Source organism: Colossoma macropomum, unplaced genomic scaffold (assembly GCF_904425465.1).
Source record: "Colossoma macropomum unplaced genomic scaffold, Colossoma_macropomum, whole genome shotgun sequence".
NCBI lineage: Eukaryota > Metazoa > Chordata > Actinopteri > Characiformes > Serrasalmidae > Colossoma > Colossoma macropomum.
In genome coordinates this window covers 29,999,632-30,013,084 of record NW_023494810.1, presented here as the reverse complement: position 1 = coordinate 30,013,084, position 13,453 = coordinate 29,999,632, and the positions used below count along the sequence as shown (strand labels likewise).

General features: G+C 39.7%; 1 protein-coding gene across 1 annotated transcript in view; it reads left to right on the top strand.

Moving 5' to 3' along the window:
• Positions 1-12,174, top strand: part of grm2b (glutamate receptor, metabotropic 2b) — a 45,392-nt gene extending 33,218 nt beyond the window's left edge. Inside the window, exons 3-5 of the mRNA XM_036559920.1 lie at positions 11-1,074; positions 8,372-8,606; positions 12,084-12,174. Of these exons, the coding sequence (XP_036415813.1) occupies positions 11-1,074; positions 8,372-8,560 (1,253 nt within the window). The 3' untranslated portion in view covers positions 8,561-8,606; positions 12,084-12,174. The remainder of the gene's footprint in view (positions 1-10; positions 1,075-8,371; positions 8,607-12,083) is intronic.
• The last annotated feature ends 1,279 nt before the right edge of the window (positions 12,175-13,453 follow it).

The window sequence follows — 13,453 nt, the reverse complement described above, 5'->3', positions numbered from 1 at the left end:
TTCTAACCAGCTCCATTTAGACCTGCTGACACAGAGAACGTCGTGCGCTTCACCTCTCTGGGGGACAGCCTGGGCCGCTACAACATCTTCCACTACCGTCAAGAGCATGGAAAATATGTCTACAGGAAGGTGGGCTATTGGGCTCAGGGCTTAGTCCTTAACACTAGTCTGGTGCCCTGGGCTGGAGGGGCAGTTCCCACTTCCCAGTGCAGCGACCCCTGTCAACCCAATGAGGCCAAGAGTATGCAGCCTGGGGACGTTTGCTGCTGGATCTGTATCCCTTGCCAGCCCCACCAGTACCTTCTGGATGAGTTCACCTGCGAGGACTGTGGCTTTGGGGAATGGCCTTTGGCCAACCTGACTGGCTGCTATGAGCTCCCAGAAGAGTACATCCATTGGTCAGATGCATGGGCTGTAGGGCCCGTGACCATCGCCTGCCTTGGGATGCTATGCACCATGGCGGTTGCTGGGGTGTTCTTGCGGCACAATGACACTCCAGTGGTGAAGGCAAGTGGACGTGAGCTGTCCTACATCCTCTTGTTGGGAGTCCTCCTGTGCTACGCCATGACCTTCATCTACATCACCAAACCATCGGCAGTCGTCTGCGCCCTTCGCCGTCTCGGCCTGGGTACCTCGTTTGCTGTCTGTTATTCCGCCCTCCTCACCAAGACCAATCGGATCGCGAGGATATTCGGTGGGGCACGGGATGGCGCCCAGCGGCCTCGTTTCATCAGCCCCGCTTCCCAAGTGGCCATCTGTGGCGCCCTGATCTCTGCTCAGCTTCTGGTGGCTCTGGTGTGGCTCCTGATTGAGGCTCCGGGCGTCCGCAAGGAAGTGAGTCCGGAAAGACGGGACGTTGTGACGCTGAAGTGCAACAGCCTGGACTCCAGCATGCTGGTGTCACTCACCTACAACTGCATCCTCATCGTCCTGTGCACCTTCTATGCCTTCAAGACCAGGAAGTGCCCCGAGAACTTCAACGAGGCCAAGTTCATTGGATTCACAATGTACACCACCTGCATCATCTGGTTGGCCTTCCAGCCCATCTTCTACGTCACTGCTAGTGATTATAGGGTGAGTGGTGTATTACACAACCTACGAATCCCTACACTCATATCTCTGACATCATGCCTAGAATAGCTAACATTACTGCTGGGAAACCAAACATCTTTTTCCAGCTGTACACCAGTAGTAACTGTCTACAAATCCTAATTACAATAGAAAGAATGTATTACAAAAGAAATTGCTTATCAGATAAGGAGAACAACAAGCTAAAAGCCACAGTTAGTGTAAAAACCTTTTATGTCCATTTTGTGGTAAATAATTTCTGTTTTCTTTACAATTTTGATTGACAGTCGAGAGTTTCACTAATGGTTGGTTGTATTTATTAGCTTATAGATCAGTGGCTACCAGTCACGACTAGTTTACACCACAGGGATTCCCAAAGGTTCTATGATATATTGAGTGTACGCATGATATTGTAGTGGGAATTCATAGCTGAATGATACAAAATAACAATAAACAATATAAAATTGTGAGTTCCATACAACAGATGAGGCTGACTGATACAATGCTGCACTGCTGAGTACTGCATAACACAATATATAACATACTCCAGTTTTAGGCCGGAGTTCCTCTTTAAGTTAGTCTTTATGTCATCCTTCCCGATAAAACCATGAGAGTAGCACCTAAAGCTTGGCTTAAGATTAACCATTTGCTATATATCTAATAGGTGGGGCTTTATATATAAAGCTAAATTAATGATTTCAAATCGTTATGCATACAGCTTAAACTTGCCATTACGGTCAGAACATTAAATGGCAGATTGCTTTTTACTGGAGTCCCCTGGCTGTTTAACCGGAAAAATCTAGCGAGCCAAATACACACACACCACAGAGACGTTAGCTTGTAGCGGGTGTTAGCGACTCCCTCTGGGAGGTTGTGGGCGGCCTGTCGCACTTTATCAGCGAACTCGTTTTGCTGTGAGGTGCGAGATGTCAGAACTCAGTTAGCTACATGATAAACACAGTCATCAAGAACGCCCCGCGGCTGTGTGAGCGGCGATGCCTGGACTGCCATAGCAAACAGCTGTCAGAAACAATCACTCCACCAGCAGGGAGGAGTGTTCCCGGATCAGTATGCGACAGAGAGAGTAGCAAGAGAAAATTGTCTCGTATATAGAGAGAAGTGTTCCTAGATCAGTTTAAGATAGTGACAATATCAAGACAGAATCATATCATATAGAGACAGTATTGAAAGATCAGTGAGGGTTTGTGTCATCGACAGGGAAGAGTGGTTGTGTATAAAGAGACAGCTGTGTAAAAAGGTGGTTGTTTCCATATTACGTTTCCATATTAGTGTCTTCTATGACAGCATCAAAGGTGAAGATCTACAGAACCCTGCTGGCGACATCCCCTTTAATAAAATTAATCATATGCATGGCCACAATACACTCAGGCAATGGGAATGGGATCGTAACGCAAGGCCACAAATTAGTAAAGCATGAGAATGACTGAACTATCTTGTTCCCATTCTTTACTATGCCGTGGCGACAGCATAATAATCGCGGCTTAATTATCTCGTTTCCGCGCCTTATTTAGCTGTAGTTTTGTCTTGTTCCTAAAGCTTACTAAGCCATGGCTATGACTTAATTATCTCATTCATATATGTTACTAAGTCATGGCCATAAATTAATTATCTCATTCCCACACCTTACTAACTCATGGATCTGACTTTATTATCTCATTTATTTACCTCATGAAATCATGGCCATGACTTATCTTGTTCCCCCACTTTACTAAGTCGTGGCTGTGACTTAATTATCTCATTCATGCATGTTACTAAGTCATGGCCATGAATTAATTATCTCATTCCCACACCTTACTAACTCATGGATCTGACTTTATTATCTCATTTATTTACCTCATGAAATCATGGCCATGACTTATCTTGTTTCCCCACTTTACTAAGTTGTGGCTGTGACTTAATTATCTCATTCATACACCTTACTAAGTCATGGCCATGAATTATCTCATTCCCACAACTTACTAACTCATGGATCTGACTTAATTATCTCATTCATATGCCTTACAAAGTGGTAGCAATGACTTAATTATCTCACTTGTATGCCTTACTAAGTCATAGCCAAGGATTAGGATCTTGCCACACTTTACTAAGTCATGGCCGTGATCAAGTCATGGTTGTGATTTAATTATCTCATTCTCATGCCTCAATAATTTGTGGCAACTATTTGATTGTCTAATTTTTCATGGCTTATGAAGTTACAGCTATGACAATTATCTTGTTCACACAACTTACTAAGTCATGGCCGCAAATTAATTATCTCATTCCCACACCTTACTAACTCATGGATCTGACTTTATTATCTCATTTATATGCCTTAAGAAATCATGGCCATGACTTAACTTGATCCCTCACTTTACTAAGTCATGGCTGTGACTTCATTATCTCATTTGTATGCCTTACTAAGTCGTAGCCAAGCATTAGGATCCTGCCACAACTTATTAAGTCATGACCAGCCCACTACAACCACAGGTAATATCCCACCATACCTTACCTTATGGTCATGGTCATGATTTAATTATCTCATTCTCATGCCTCAATAATTCGTGGCAACTATTTAATTATTTCATTTTTCACGGCTTGCTAAGTTACAGCTATGACTTAATTATCTTGTTCGCACACCTTACTAAGTCATGGCCATGACTTAATTATCTCATTCTCATGCCTTATTAATTTGTGGCAACAATGTAATTATCTAGTTCAAACACCTTACTATGTTGTGACTATGATTTAGTTATCTAGTTTTCATGCCTTATTAAGTCCTGGCTATGACTCAGTTATCTCGTTCCCAAGCCTAAGTTGTAGTCATGACTTAATTATCTCGTTTTCAGGCATAATTAAGTCTTGGCCATGACTTGATTATCGCATATCCACCCATACTAAGTCATGGCTGTGATTTAATTATCTTCTTTCCAATGCCTTAGTAATTCATGATCACAACTTAATTATCTCGTTTTCACAGCTTCCTACTGTGAGTTAAATATCTCATTTCCCCACCTTATTAACATCTGGCTATGACTGAATTATCTTGCTTTTACACCTTCCTAAGTCATGGCTATGACTTAATTATCTTGTTCTTACACTTTATTAAGTCATGGCTATGATGTCATTATCTTGTTCTTACACTTTACTAAGTCATGGCTATGATGTCATTATCTTGTTCTTACACCTTACCAAGTCATGGCTATGACTTAATTATCTTGTTCTTACACTTCAAGTCATGGTTATGACTTAATTATCTTGTTCTTACACTTTACCAAGTTGTGGCTATGACTTAATTATCTTGTTTTTACACCTTACTAAGTCATGGCTATGACTTAATTATCTTGTTCTTACACCTCAATAAGTCATGGCCATGACTTAATTAACTCATCCTTACACCTTACTAAGTTGTGGCTATGACTCAATTATCGTGTACTTACACCTTACTAATCTGTGGCTATGACTTAATTATCTTGTTCTAACACCTTATTAAGTCGTGGCTATGACTTAATTATCGTGTTCTTACACCTTACTAAGCCATGGCTATGGCAGTTTGTCTTGTTCTTACACCTTACTAAGTTGTGGCTATGACTTAATTATCTTGTTCTTACACCTTACTAAGTCGTGGCTCATTTACATGTCTAAGTAGCACCTATGAATGAATTATTCCATTCCTATGTCTTACTAAGTCGTGGCCATGCATTAGGATCCCATTTGCATGCTCTACTGTTCATTTTATTAAGAAGGTATGTTATGAGCAGAGCTCCATAAAGCTCTGTGGAACATCACCCTATTATGTATGATAAAATATTTCACCCAAAAACATGAATGCATGAAAAAATAATGAATAAAAATCTACTAGCCGCTAATTAGCACAACACAATTGATGTCATGCAAACTTTTTCACTTATTATAATATAATTAGACAGACTTTTTGTGTGTAGTCTTGAATGTAGTGAGATAATAAGTAATTAAATACAACTTTGGAGGAGCAGTGCTAACTCTGCAGATATGAGAGTAACTTCTGACATACCATCTCTGAATATAAGCGTACATAATGGTATGCGTGGCGGGTGCAGACTGGCACTGTTGTTTTTCAGAGTCTTTGTTGTTACAGAGAAAGGGTCCAGCCACAGTGATCCCCGACTGGGCTGTCAGGATATAGTGAATGTTTACAACAGCCTAAAAATGTATTCATAAAACCTTCAGGCCCATTTAAACCGTAGAATCATAACTAACGAGGAGCTTTGTCTCTGTATGAAAACAGTTCGGAACGGAATTAGTTTTAATATATTCTGACATAAAAGACAGGCTTGCAGGCGGTGTGATTCAGAGCAGCGCAGCGCGGTGAACCCTTGGCCTCGCAGATGGGTGCAAAGTGCAGCAATCTTCAGCGGAACAAAGAGATTCTTATTTTCCTCGCTCTTTGCTCTCTCTCCTCTCCCAAAGCTGTTGATCTGCCTGTGTGCTCCTGTCAAGCCTCGCTTTGTTATTTTGTCTGGCGTTTAAAAGCATACCGCTGCTGCCGGACAGCACAGGGGATACTGGCAAGTAAAAGTTGTCCGTCACATGCTGGTATCTGTTCGGTTCCATTTTTGAGAATTGCATTTGAAACGATATGGACAGAACAAAAGAGGAGGAGGCGCATCATTCAGAAGCCCTGGTGCTTTAGAACCAAAACAAAGTGCATTCAGGCTTTTCTGAACAAGAAATAAATAAATAATAATGAAAGGCCGCTGGCGGTCTGGGCAAGGGGTCTGCAACACTGTCTCGCTCTTCAAATAAACTGACAAACCTGATGGGGGAACATTTTAAAGTCTCCGCTAAATACATAGAGACATACTTGTTGGTAGGACTTAACGATATGGACGTACAATGTGATGTTCAATAAAGTTGTTGGATATTACAACGATGAAAAATGTTAAAATTAAAACTGTCTCTGATTGGGTCTATAACAAATATCGACTTTTTTTTGCCATGTCAACAGAAATCTAACTTCTTAATTAAGCAAAAAGTACAAAATTACAAAAGCATTATTCACGATTTTGCATAGTGCAATATAAACAGTACTAACAGCCATCATAATTGAAAGCCACCGCCTTCTCTGGGCCCGAGCTCATTTAAAATGGACTGAGGGGAAGTGGAGAAGTGTCCTGTGGTCCGACAAATCAACATTTGAATTTCTTTTTGGAAATCATGGACACTTTGTCCTCCGGGCTAAAGACCACTCAGCTTGTTATCAGTACACAGTTCAAAATCCAGTATTAATGATGGTGTAGGGGTGCATTAGTGCACGTGGCATGGGTGACCAAGGCACCATTAATGCTGAATGATATATGCATGTTTTGGCAACATATGCTGCCATCCAGACGACGTCTTTTTCGGGGAAGGCCTCGATTATTTCAACAAGACAATGTCAAACCACATTCTGCATGTATTACAACAGCATGAGTCCATATCAAAAGAGTCTGGGTGCTAAACTGACCTGCCTGCGGTCCAGACCTGTCACCACTGAAAACATTTGGCTCATTATGAAATAAAAAATACGATAAAGGAGACCCTGAACTGTTGAGCAGCTGAAATCCTGTATCAAACAAGAATGGAAAGCATTTCACTTTCAAAACTACAGCAGTGTCTCCTCAGTTCCCAAACGCTTACAGAGTGTTGTTAAAAGAATAGTTGATGAATCACAGTGGTAAACAGGCCCCTGTCCCAACTTTTTTGGAACATGTTGTTGGCATCAAATTCAAAATGGACACATAATTTTCAAAAAACAATTTCTCAGTTTCGACATTTGATATGTTGTCTTTGTACTATTTTCAATGAAACATAGGGTTTAAATGATCTGCACCCAATTGAATTTTGTTTTTATTTACATTTTGCAAAGCGTCCCAACTTTTTTGGAAATGGGGTTGTACTTTAGACTAAAATCCTTTTGTTTTGAGAGACTCTATGGCTTAATTATGTTTATTTAATTAAAGCAAATGGTTGAACGTTCCATTTCATCACTAACAAGACAATCTTCAATTAACGCTACTGAAACTACCAAATGTTTCAGTAATGACTGTTTCAGCATTGAACACTTATACACACATAAAATCATAATATTTTTCATTAAAACACAAGAAAAAAACATTAGTTAAAACTTAATTGCAGAAAATGTTTCGGTTGTGACAATTTTTAATGTCCCACACTGATTTTCAGACTTTGGGACACATTCACTTCCAAACAGTGAGAGCTAACTGCTCACCATGTGGTCATGAGGGACAGGGATGCAGTCTCACTTCCTGTTAAAATAAGACTCCGCCTATGGACTAAACTCTCTGTATTTCGGTAGTGACATGAAAATAACACAATACATAACATACGCATGAAAATTGAACTGAGCTGTCAACGCCCCCATCACTGACCAGTGACACAACAATGAGCATCTTTTTGTCCCTGCGACAAAAATCAAACTAAATGGTGTTTAGAGTTTTGTCATCTGGACAACTTTGCCAAGATTATTATAACTAATAGAGTCGCACAAAGTGCAATTGAAAAAAAACAAGGCAGGGACTTGGGGGCTCAGAGACAGGGGCTCAAGTGCATGTGGACAATGACAGGCAAGCCAAACCAATCAGAAGCCACAACTCAGTGCAACAATAAAATGTCAGTGAACAGACATCCTTGTGGAACTCAAGGCATCTCACACCAAGAATGAGGCCGTGGTGCAGGTGTGGTTTAGTCATCAGCTCACAGCGGTTGCTGATGAGTCATTCAGTAGAGTTATTACTCCGAAAAACAGAAAAAAACAGACAAGTAGATGCTGAAAAATCACTTGGTAAACAGTAGAAGGGAAAGCACTGATGCATCGTTCTGAAGGTGGGGAGTCCATTTTGGAATGTTATAACTGATTATAATGAGTCATTATAATGACTATGAGAAAAATAATATTCAATAAAATATGCTCATTTTTTGACCGAAACAAAATTCTTGTGCATTTTCAAATGTAACATTAAAAAAGCTTGCTGTACTGCTTTTGTCTGAATTCTGCTGCTCTGTTCCAGTCACACTCCAGTGTGACCTCAGTGTTTTTTTTTTTAATAATAATACTAAAATAATTTAATCTAATCAAATCATAGTGCAATTTGAGATTCAATGATGCACTGAATCATTTCCTAAAGAATCACAACCAAATCCTGATGTTGTGAGATTTCACTCAAACAGTAAACTCCCTATAATTTCAGGTTTTATGTTGTTTCTCATGGCAGTTTTCAGCATCGGGTCTGTTTGGAAACGTTCTAAACCGTGTCTCCTTCTACAGGTTCAGACCACCACCATGTGCATCTCGGTCAGCCTGAGCGGATCGGTGGTGCTGGGCTGTCTCTTCGCTCCCAAAATCCACATCATTCTGTTCCAGCCACAGAAGAACGTGACCACCCTGAGGGCGAAGGACAACCGCTTCTCCACGGCCATCACAGCCCCCAGCTCCACCTACTCACAGGGTAGCTAACCTCTTTTCCAGGATACATGCTGCAACTTTAAAGTGAAGAACAACTGTAAGGAAGCACAAACACTCACATGCATACATACACACTTTCCCACTTACCTCAACCGTAGTTGATCAGCCAAGCCATGTTTGGTGTCTGAGGTTTGCCTCTGTAGTTTTGCACAGGAGCTACGAGGCTAATGTCGCTCTTAACCCAGACAGCAGGCCACTGTTGGCCCGATGACAGCAAAGCTGGAGGCCCACTGGCTTTTGCTCAGGGTTTTCCGAGTGGCCCATTGGTGGTTAAGCAGAGTATTAGATAAAATACCACTTTTAATCACTCATTTTCCACAGACAGTCCTATCGACTTAATTTTCCTTCATTTCTTTCTTTGGTTATCCTTTGTAAATTAACTTAATAAATCATTTTAACAGCAACATCATAAATACTGCCGGTTATACAGCTGTAACCAATCTAGCACAGTGTCAGCAACATCATCATTTTATATTAGGCCTATTAATATTTTCTCTCAATAAGTGCATTTACATGCACTCAATAATCCGATCATAATCAGATTTCTGCAGTTATCTGATTATTCAAATGGTCATGTAAACACTATACTCCGATCTAGAAATTCTGATTAAGAAATCCGATAAAGAGAGCTGGATTTAACTCAGTAATCAGATTTATCAGTGCATGTGAACTCTTACTCTGATTTCTTTCAAATTTCTCAGTCTCCGCATGTGTGAAAACAGAGTGCTGTACCAGAAATAAGCAAGCAGTGTTGCTGCGAGATGCAACAAAACACTTTTGGAGTGACACTGAAAACAAATACATTCTCATCAAAATGAAGGATTTCAATATTCTTCATCCTCCAGATGATGTATGTTCATTTTTTCAGGTGAAGTGGCGCAATGTTTAGCCACGGCATGAAGTTTGAGTTTTACATTACGTTTACGTCACATCTTTTTCTGTGAGTTTATTGACTGAAATCCAAAGCAGAAATCCAATAACTGTCTGACTCATGTAGACCTGGAGTTTCCCCATTAACTGATAACTCAAATGCATATAAACACGTTGATCGGATTACTGACAAAATATGATTTTCTGCAGTTATCGGATTATTAAGTGCATGTAAACACACTCAATTGTTTGTAATATTTGTCTTAGTTAATTTTCCAAAATAAAAGGCGATGTGCATTTAAAATCTGTTTGAGGAGATTAAAAAAGTTAGACCTTGTGTGCAGGACAATAATCTGGGTGGTCCGAGGGTGGACCAGCAGTGGCAAACAGTCAGCAGAGTGCTGACCTTATCAAGCCAGCAGATTGATATAAGCTTGCTCTCTGGGAAATAAAGAAACTTATTGAATTGAGCAAACTGCATGCTGAAAGCTGCAGTCACTTATTGCAATTAAAATTTGCCTGACCAAAAAGCCAATTCACCTGAATGAGAAAGTAAAAATGAGGATGTGGAAACACTAAAAAGGAATTTGTTTCCAGTAGTTTTCTTTCTAAAAAAATCTACACAGAGGAAACATTATGTCGCTTGTCACTCACAACTGCAAAAGAATCTAGTTAACTAGCCAGTAAGTTGTTTACCAACCAATACATTCCCTCCAAAATCACTTCAGATCAGGACCACCTGACTTTTAATTCACCATAGCAAAGAAAATGACGAGGTGACAGTGGTGTGACCATGGTTTAAATCATTATCCTCGCCTTAAACAATATGGAGTTGTTAAATAATCAGAAATAGACTTGCTCATATGTTTGACACTGTAACCTATCCAGGCTTCAACATGGCTGCTGCTACTGTTTACTTTAGCTATGCTATGACCACTTTTTGTCCATTTTTATCAATAACAGTGTGTCGAAAAACATAAGCAAGTCTATTAAAACCCCACTCAGTTTGAGGCAAGTGTGTGATAGTCAGCATTTGGTTAGCATCATGCTAGTTATAAGGTTACGTTAGTTGTTAGCTACATTAGCCTGTTAGCTCCAGCGCAAAATTAAAGAAGCAAACCTTTGACACCAAACATGTCTTAGCTGAATGACTACATTTGGTAAGAGGAAAGCTGGGTAAATTTGATATTTAGCCAAACTATTTAAAGATACAATACGCCAACAATTTCCAGACAGTAAAATTCATATGATAAGCTTTGTAGACTACAAGCAACAACTTACCCCAGTTGTACTGTACCTACTGATTAATGTTAATATTTATCTTGATAGTTACATAATATAGTCAGTAAATATGTATGGAAACCCACTTCCACCAGGCTGTTTATGGCAGCAGTATGTCAAAATATTGACCACGTATCTTTAAATAATGGCTTAATTTCTGTAAATATTGTCTTATTATCCCAAAATAATTCATTTTCTTGAAATATTGACTTAGTATTTTGAAAAACTTATACTACTTATTTCAACTTATTTCTCTATTTACTTAGCTTCTTAAAACAATGACTTATTTCCTCAAAATATTGACTTGGTATCTCAAAACCACATCTTCTCTTGAAATATTAAGTGTGTTTACAAGCAGTCATAATCGGATTTCTGCAGTTATCCGATTATTGAAATGGTCATGTAAGCAGCATGCTCCAATTTCTTAGATCAGAGTAAGGTCTAGAAATCTGATCAAGAAATCCAATAGAGAGAGCTGGATTTTAGTTCAGTAATCAGATTTCTCAGTGCATGTAAACTTACTTTCTTTTGGATTTCTCAGTCTGCACATGTGCGACTGAGAGCGGCGTCGCTGCAAGATGCAGCAAAACACTTTTGGAGCGAAGCTGAAACCAAATACATGCTTGACAAAATGAAGGACTTAAATATTCTTCATCTTCTAGACGATGTATGATGTATTTTCAGGTAAAGTGGTGCGATGTTTTAAAAAAAAAAGCCGCAACATGAAGTTTGAGTTTTACGTTACGTTTACGACGCGTCTTCTTCTGTGAGTTTATTGGCTGGTTGCAAAGCAGAAATCTGATTACTGTCTGACTCATGTAAACGTGGAGTTTCCTATTATCTGATTACTCAAATGCATGTAAACGCGCTGATCAGATTACTGACAAAATCTGATTTTTTGCAGTTATCGGATTATTAAGTGCATGTGAACACACTCATTGACTTGGTATCTTGAAATGACTTAGTATCTCAAATTAAAGACTTATTTTCTCAGTATCTCAGAATAATGACAATATCTTGAAAAAATGACTTTTCTTGAGATTTTGAGATACTATGTCAAATAACGAGTTAATAAATTTTAAGAAAGTCATTGTTATGAGATACAATTTTTTTTTTTGACATACTAAATCAATATTTTGGAAATATATGTAGATATTCCATTGTTTTAAAAAATGAAGTCATTATTTTAAAATGCAGAGTCAAAATTTTGACAAACTGCTGCCAGAAACAGAAATAAAAACATGAGCAATTGTTTTCTCCTCTATCTGGCGCAAATGGGCTTCCATAAATATATGAATTCTGATTATTTGTGCGAGTCATTGTTGACATTGTTGATCTGACCACCAAAAAATTTAACCCACAGCTTCCTCTGCGACCGTCGTTCCTACCGTGTGCAACGGACGAGAGGTAGTGGACTCTACAACGTCGTCATTGTGAAGAAGAACAAACACACAAACACACATCTCCAGTGATGTCATGGATGAATATCTTCCAACAAGGGTGCTTTAGTCATCCATTTCAGATAATTAAGTTAAAAGTCTTAAATTACAAATGAATACTTGACCCTCTAAGAATATTTATGAATAAAAAACCCTGTAAATGTGACTATATGGAAACCATGTGCCAGTATGAACTAGTAAAGTAGATCCGTCATCACATGACACTGTATTTAAGTTACACAGCTTTGATGACAACGTCTGAATGTTTCCCCGGCTGGACTCGTTATAGCACTGATGGAAAACTCCAGTCCTAGATGGTCATAGAGAAAACATTACGCTGTGCTCGGGCCTTCTAGCACTGCAGTTTGAGTTAGAAGGCCGGGGTTTGAATGACGTTAAGTATGTTGAAGGAACACTCAGCATTTTACAACCTAACCTCTATCTGCTGTATCTGTAAAGCTTGGTTAAATGCCGCAGACAATGATTTCAAATGTGTTTCACTGTACTTAGAATAGAGCTGAAAAACCTCAGACTCTGACGACTCAACAGATGCCAGTGGGCACCTGCACAATCCCATCAGTAAGTGGTTTTCGGCCCACTTCATATATGTTAATGTCGTGCGCACAGGCTCAAAAAGAAGGTCCAGCTCGATGTCTAGGTCTCAAATGATGACAGTAGTAGATCTTTCACACCAAGTTATTACACATTTCCACTAGAGAGGTCTCCAAATCCCCAAAACATAAGCAGTGTAGCAAAAGAGTTTATGGTAACACGCTACCTATGTAGTGACGCGGGAAGAGTTTTCGCAGGTTCAGCCTGATCACCACGGATACCTCTGGTGAAGTAGATTGAACCGGAACTGCTCTTCCATCATGTTGCTCCAGCATTGGAAAGCTTGCTCATGTCCTAGACCCTGTACTATTGCAGTGCAACGGTCAGAGTTTTCAATACAGTCACATACACTATATGGCCAAAAGTATATGGACACCCGACCATCACGCCTATATGAGCTTGTTGGACATCCCATTCCAAAACCAGGCACTTTAATATAGTGTTGGCCCCCTCCATTCTTCTGGGAAGGCTTTCCAAAAGATTTTGGTGTCTGTCTGTCTGTAGGAATTTGTGCCCATTCGGTCAGTAGAGCATTTGTAAGGTCAGGCAATCACCAAACTCAGATCACACTGCCAAATAGTGAAGTGTGATTCATCACACCAGAGAACATTTCCACTGCTGAGTCCAGCGACAGCATGCTTTACATCACTCCAGCCGATGCTTGGCATTGCATTTGGTGATC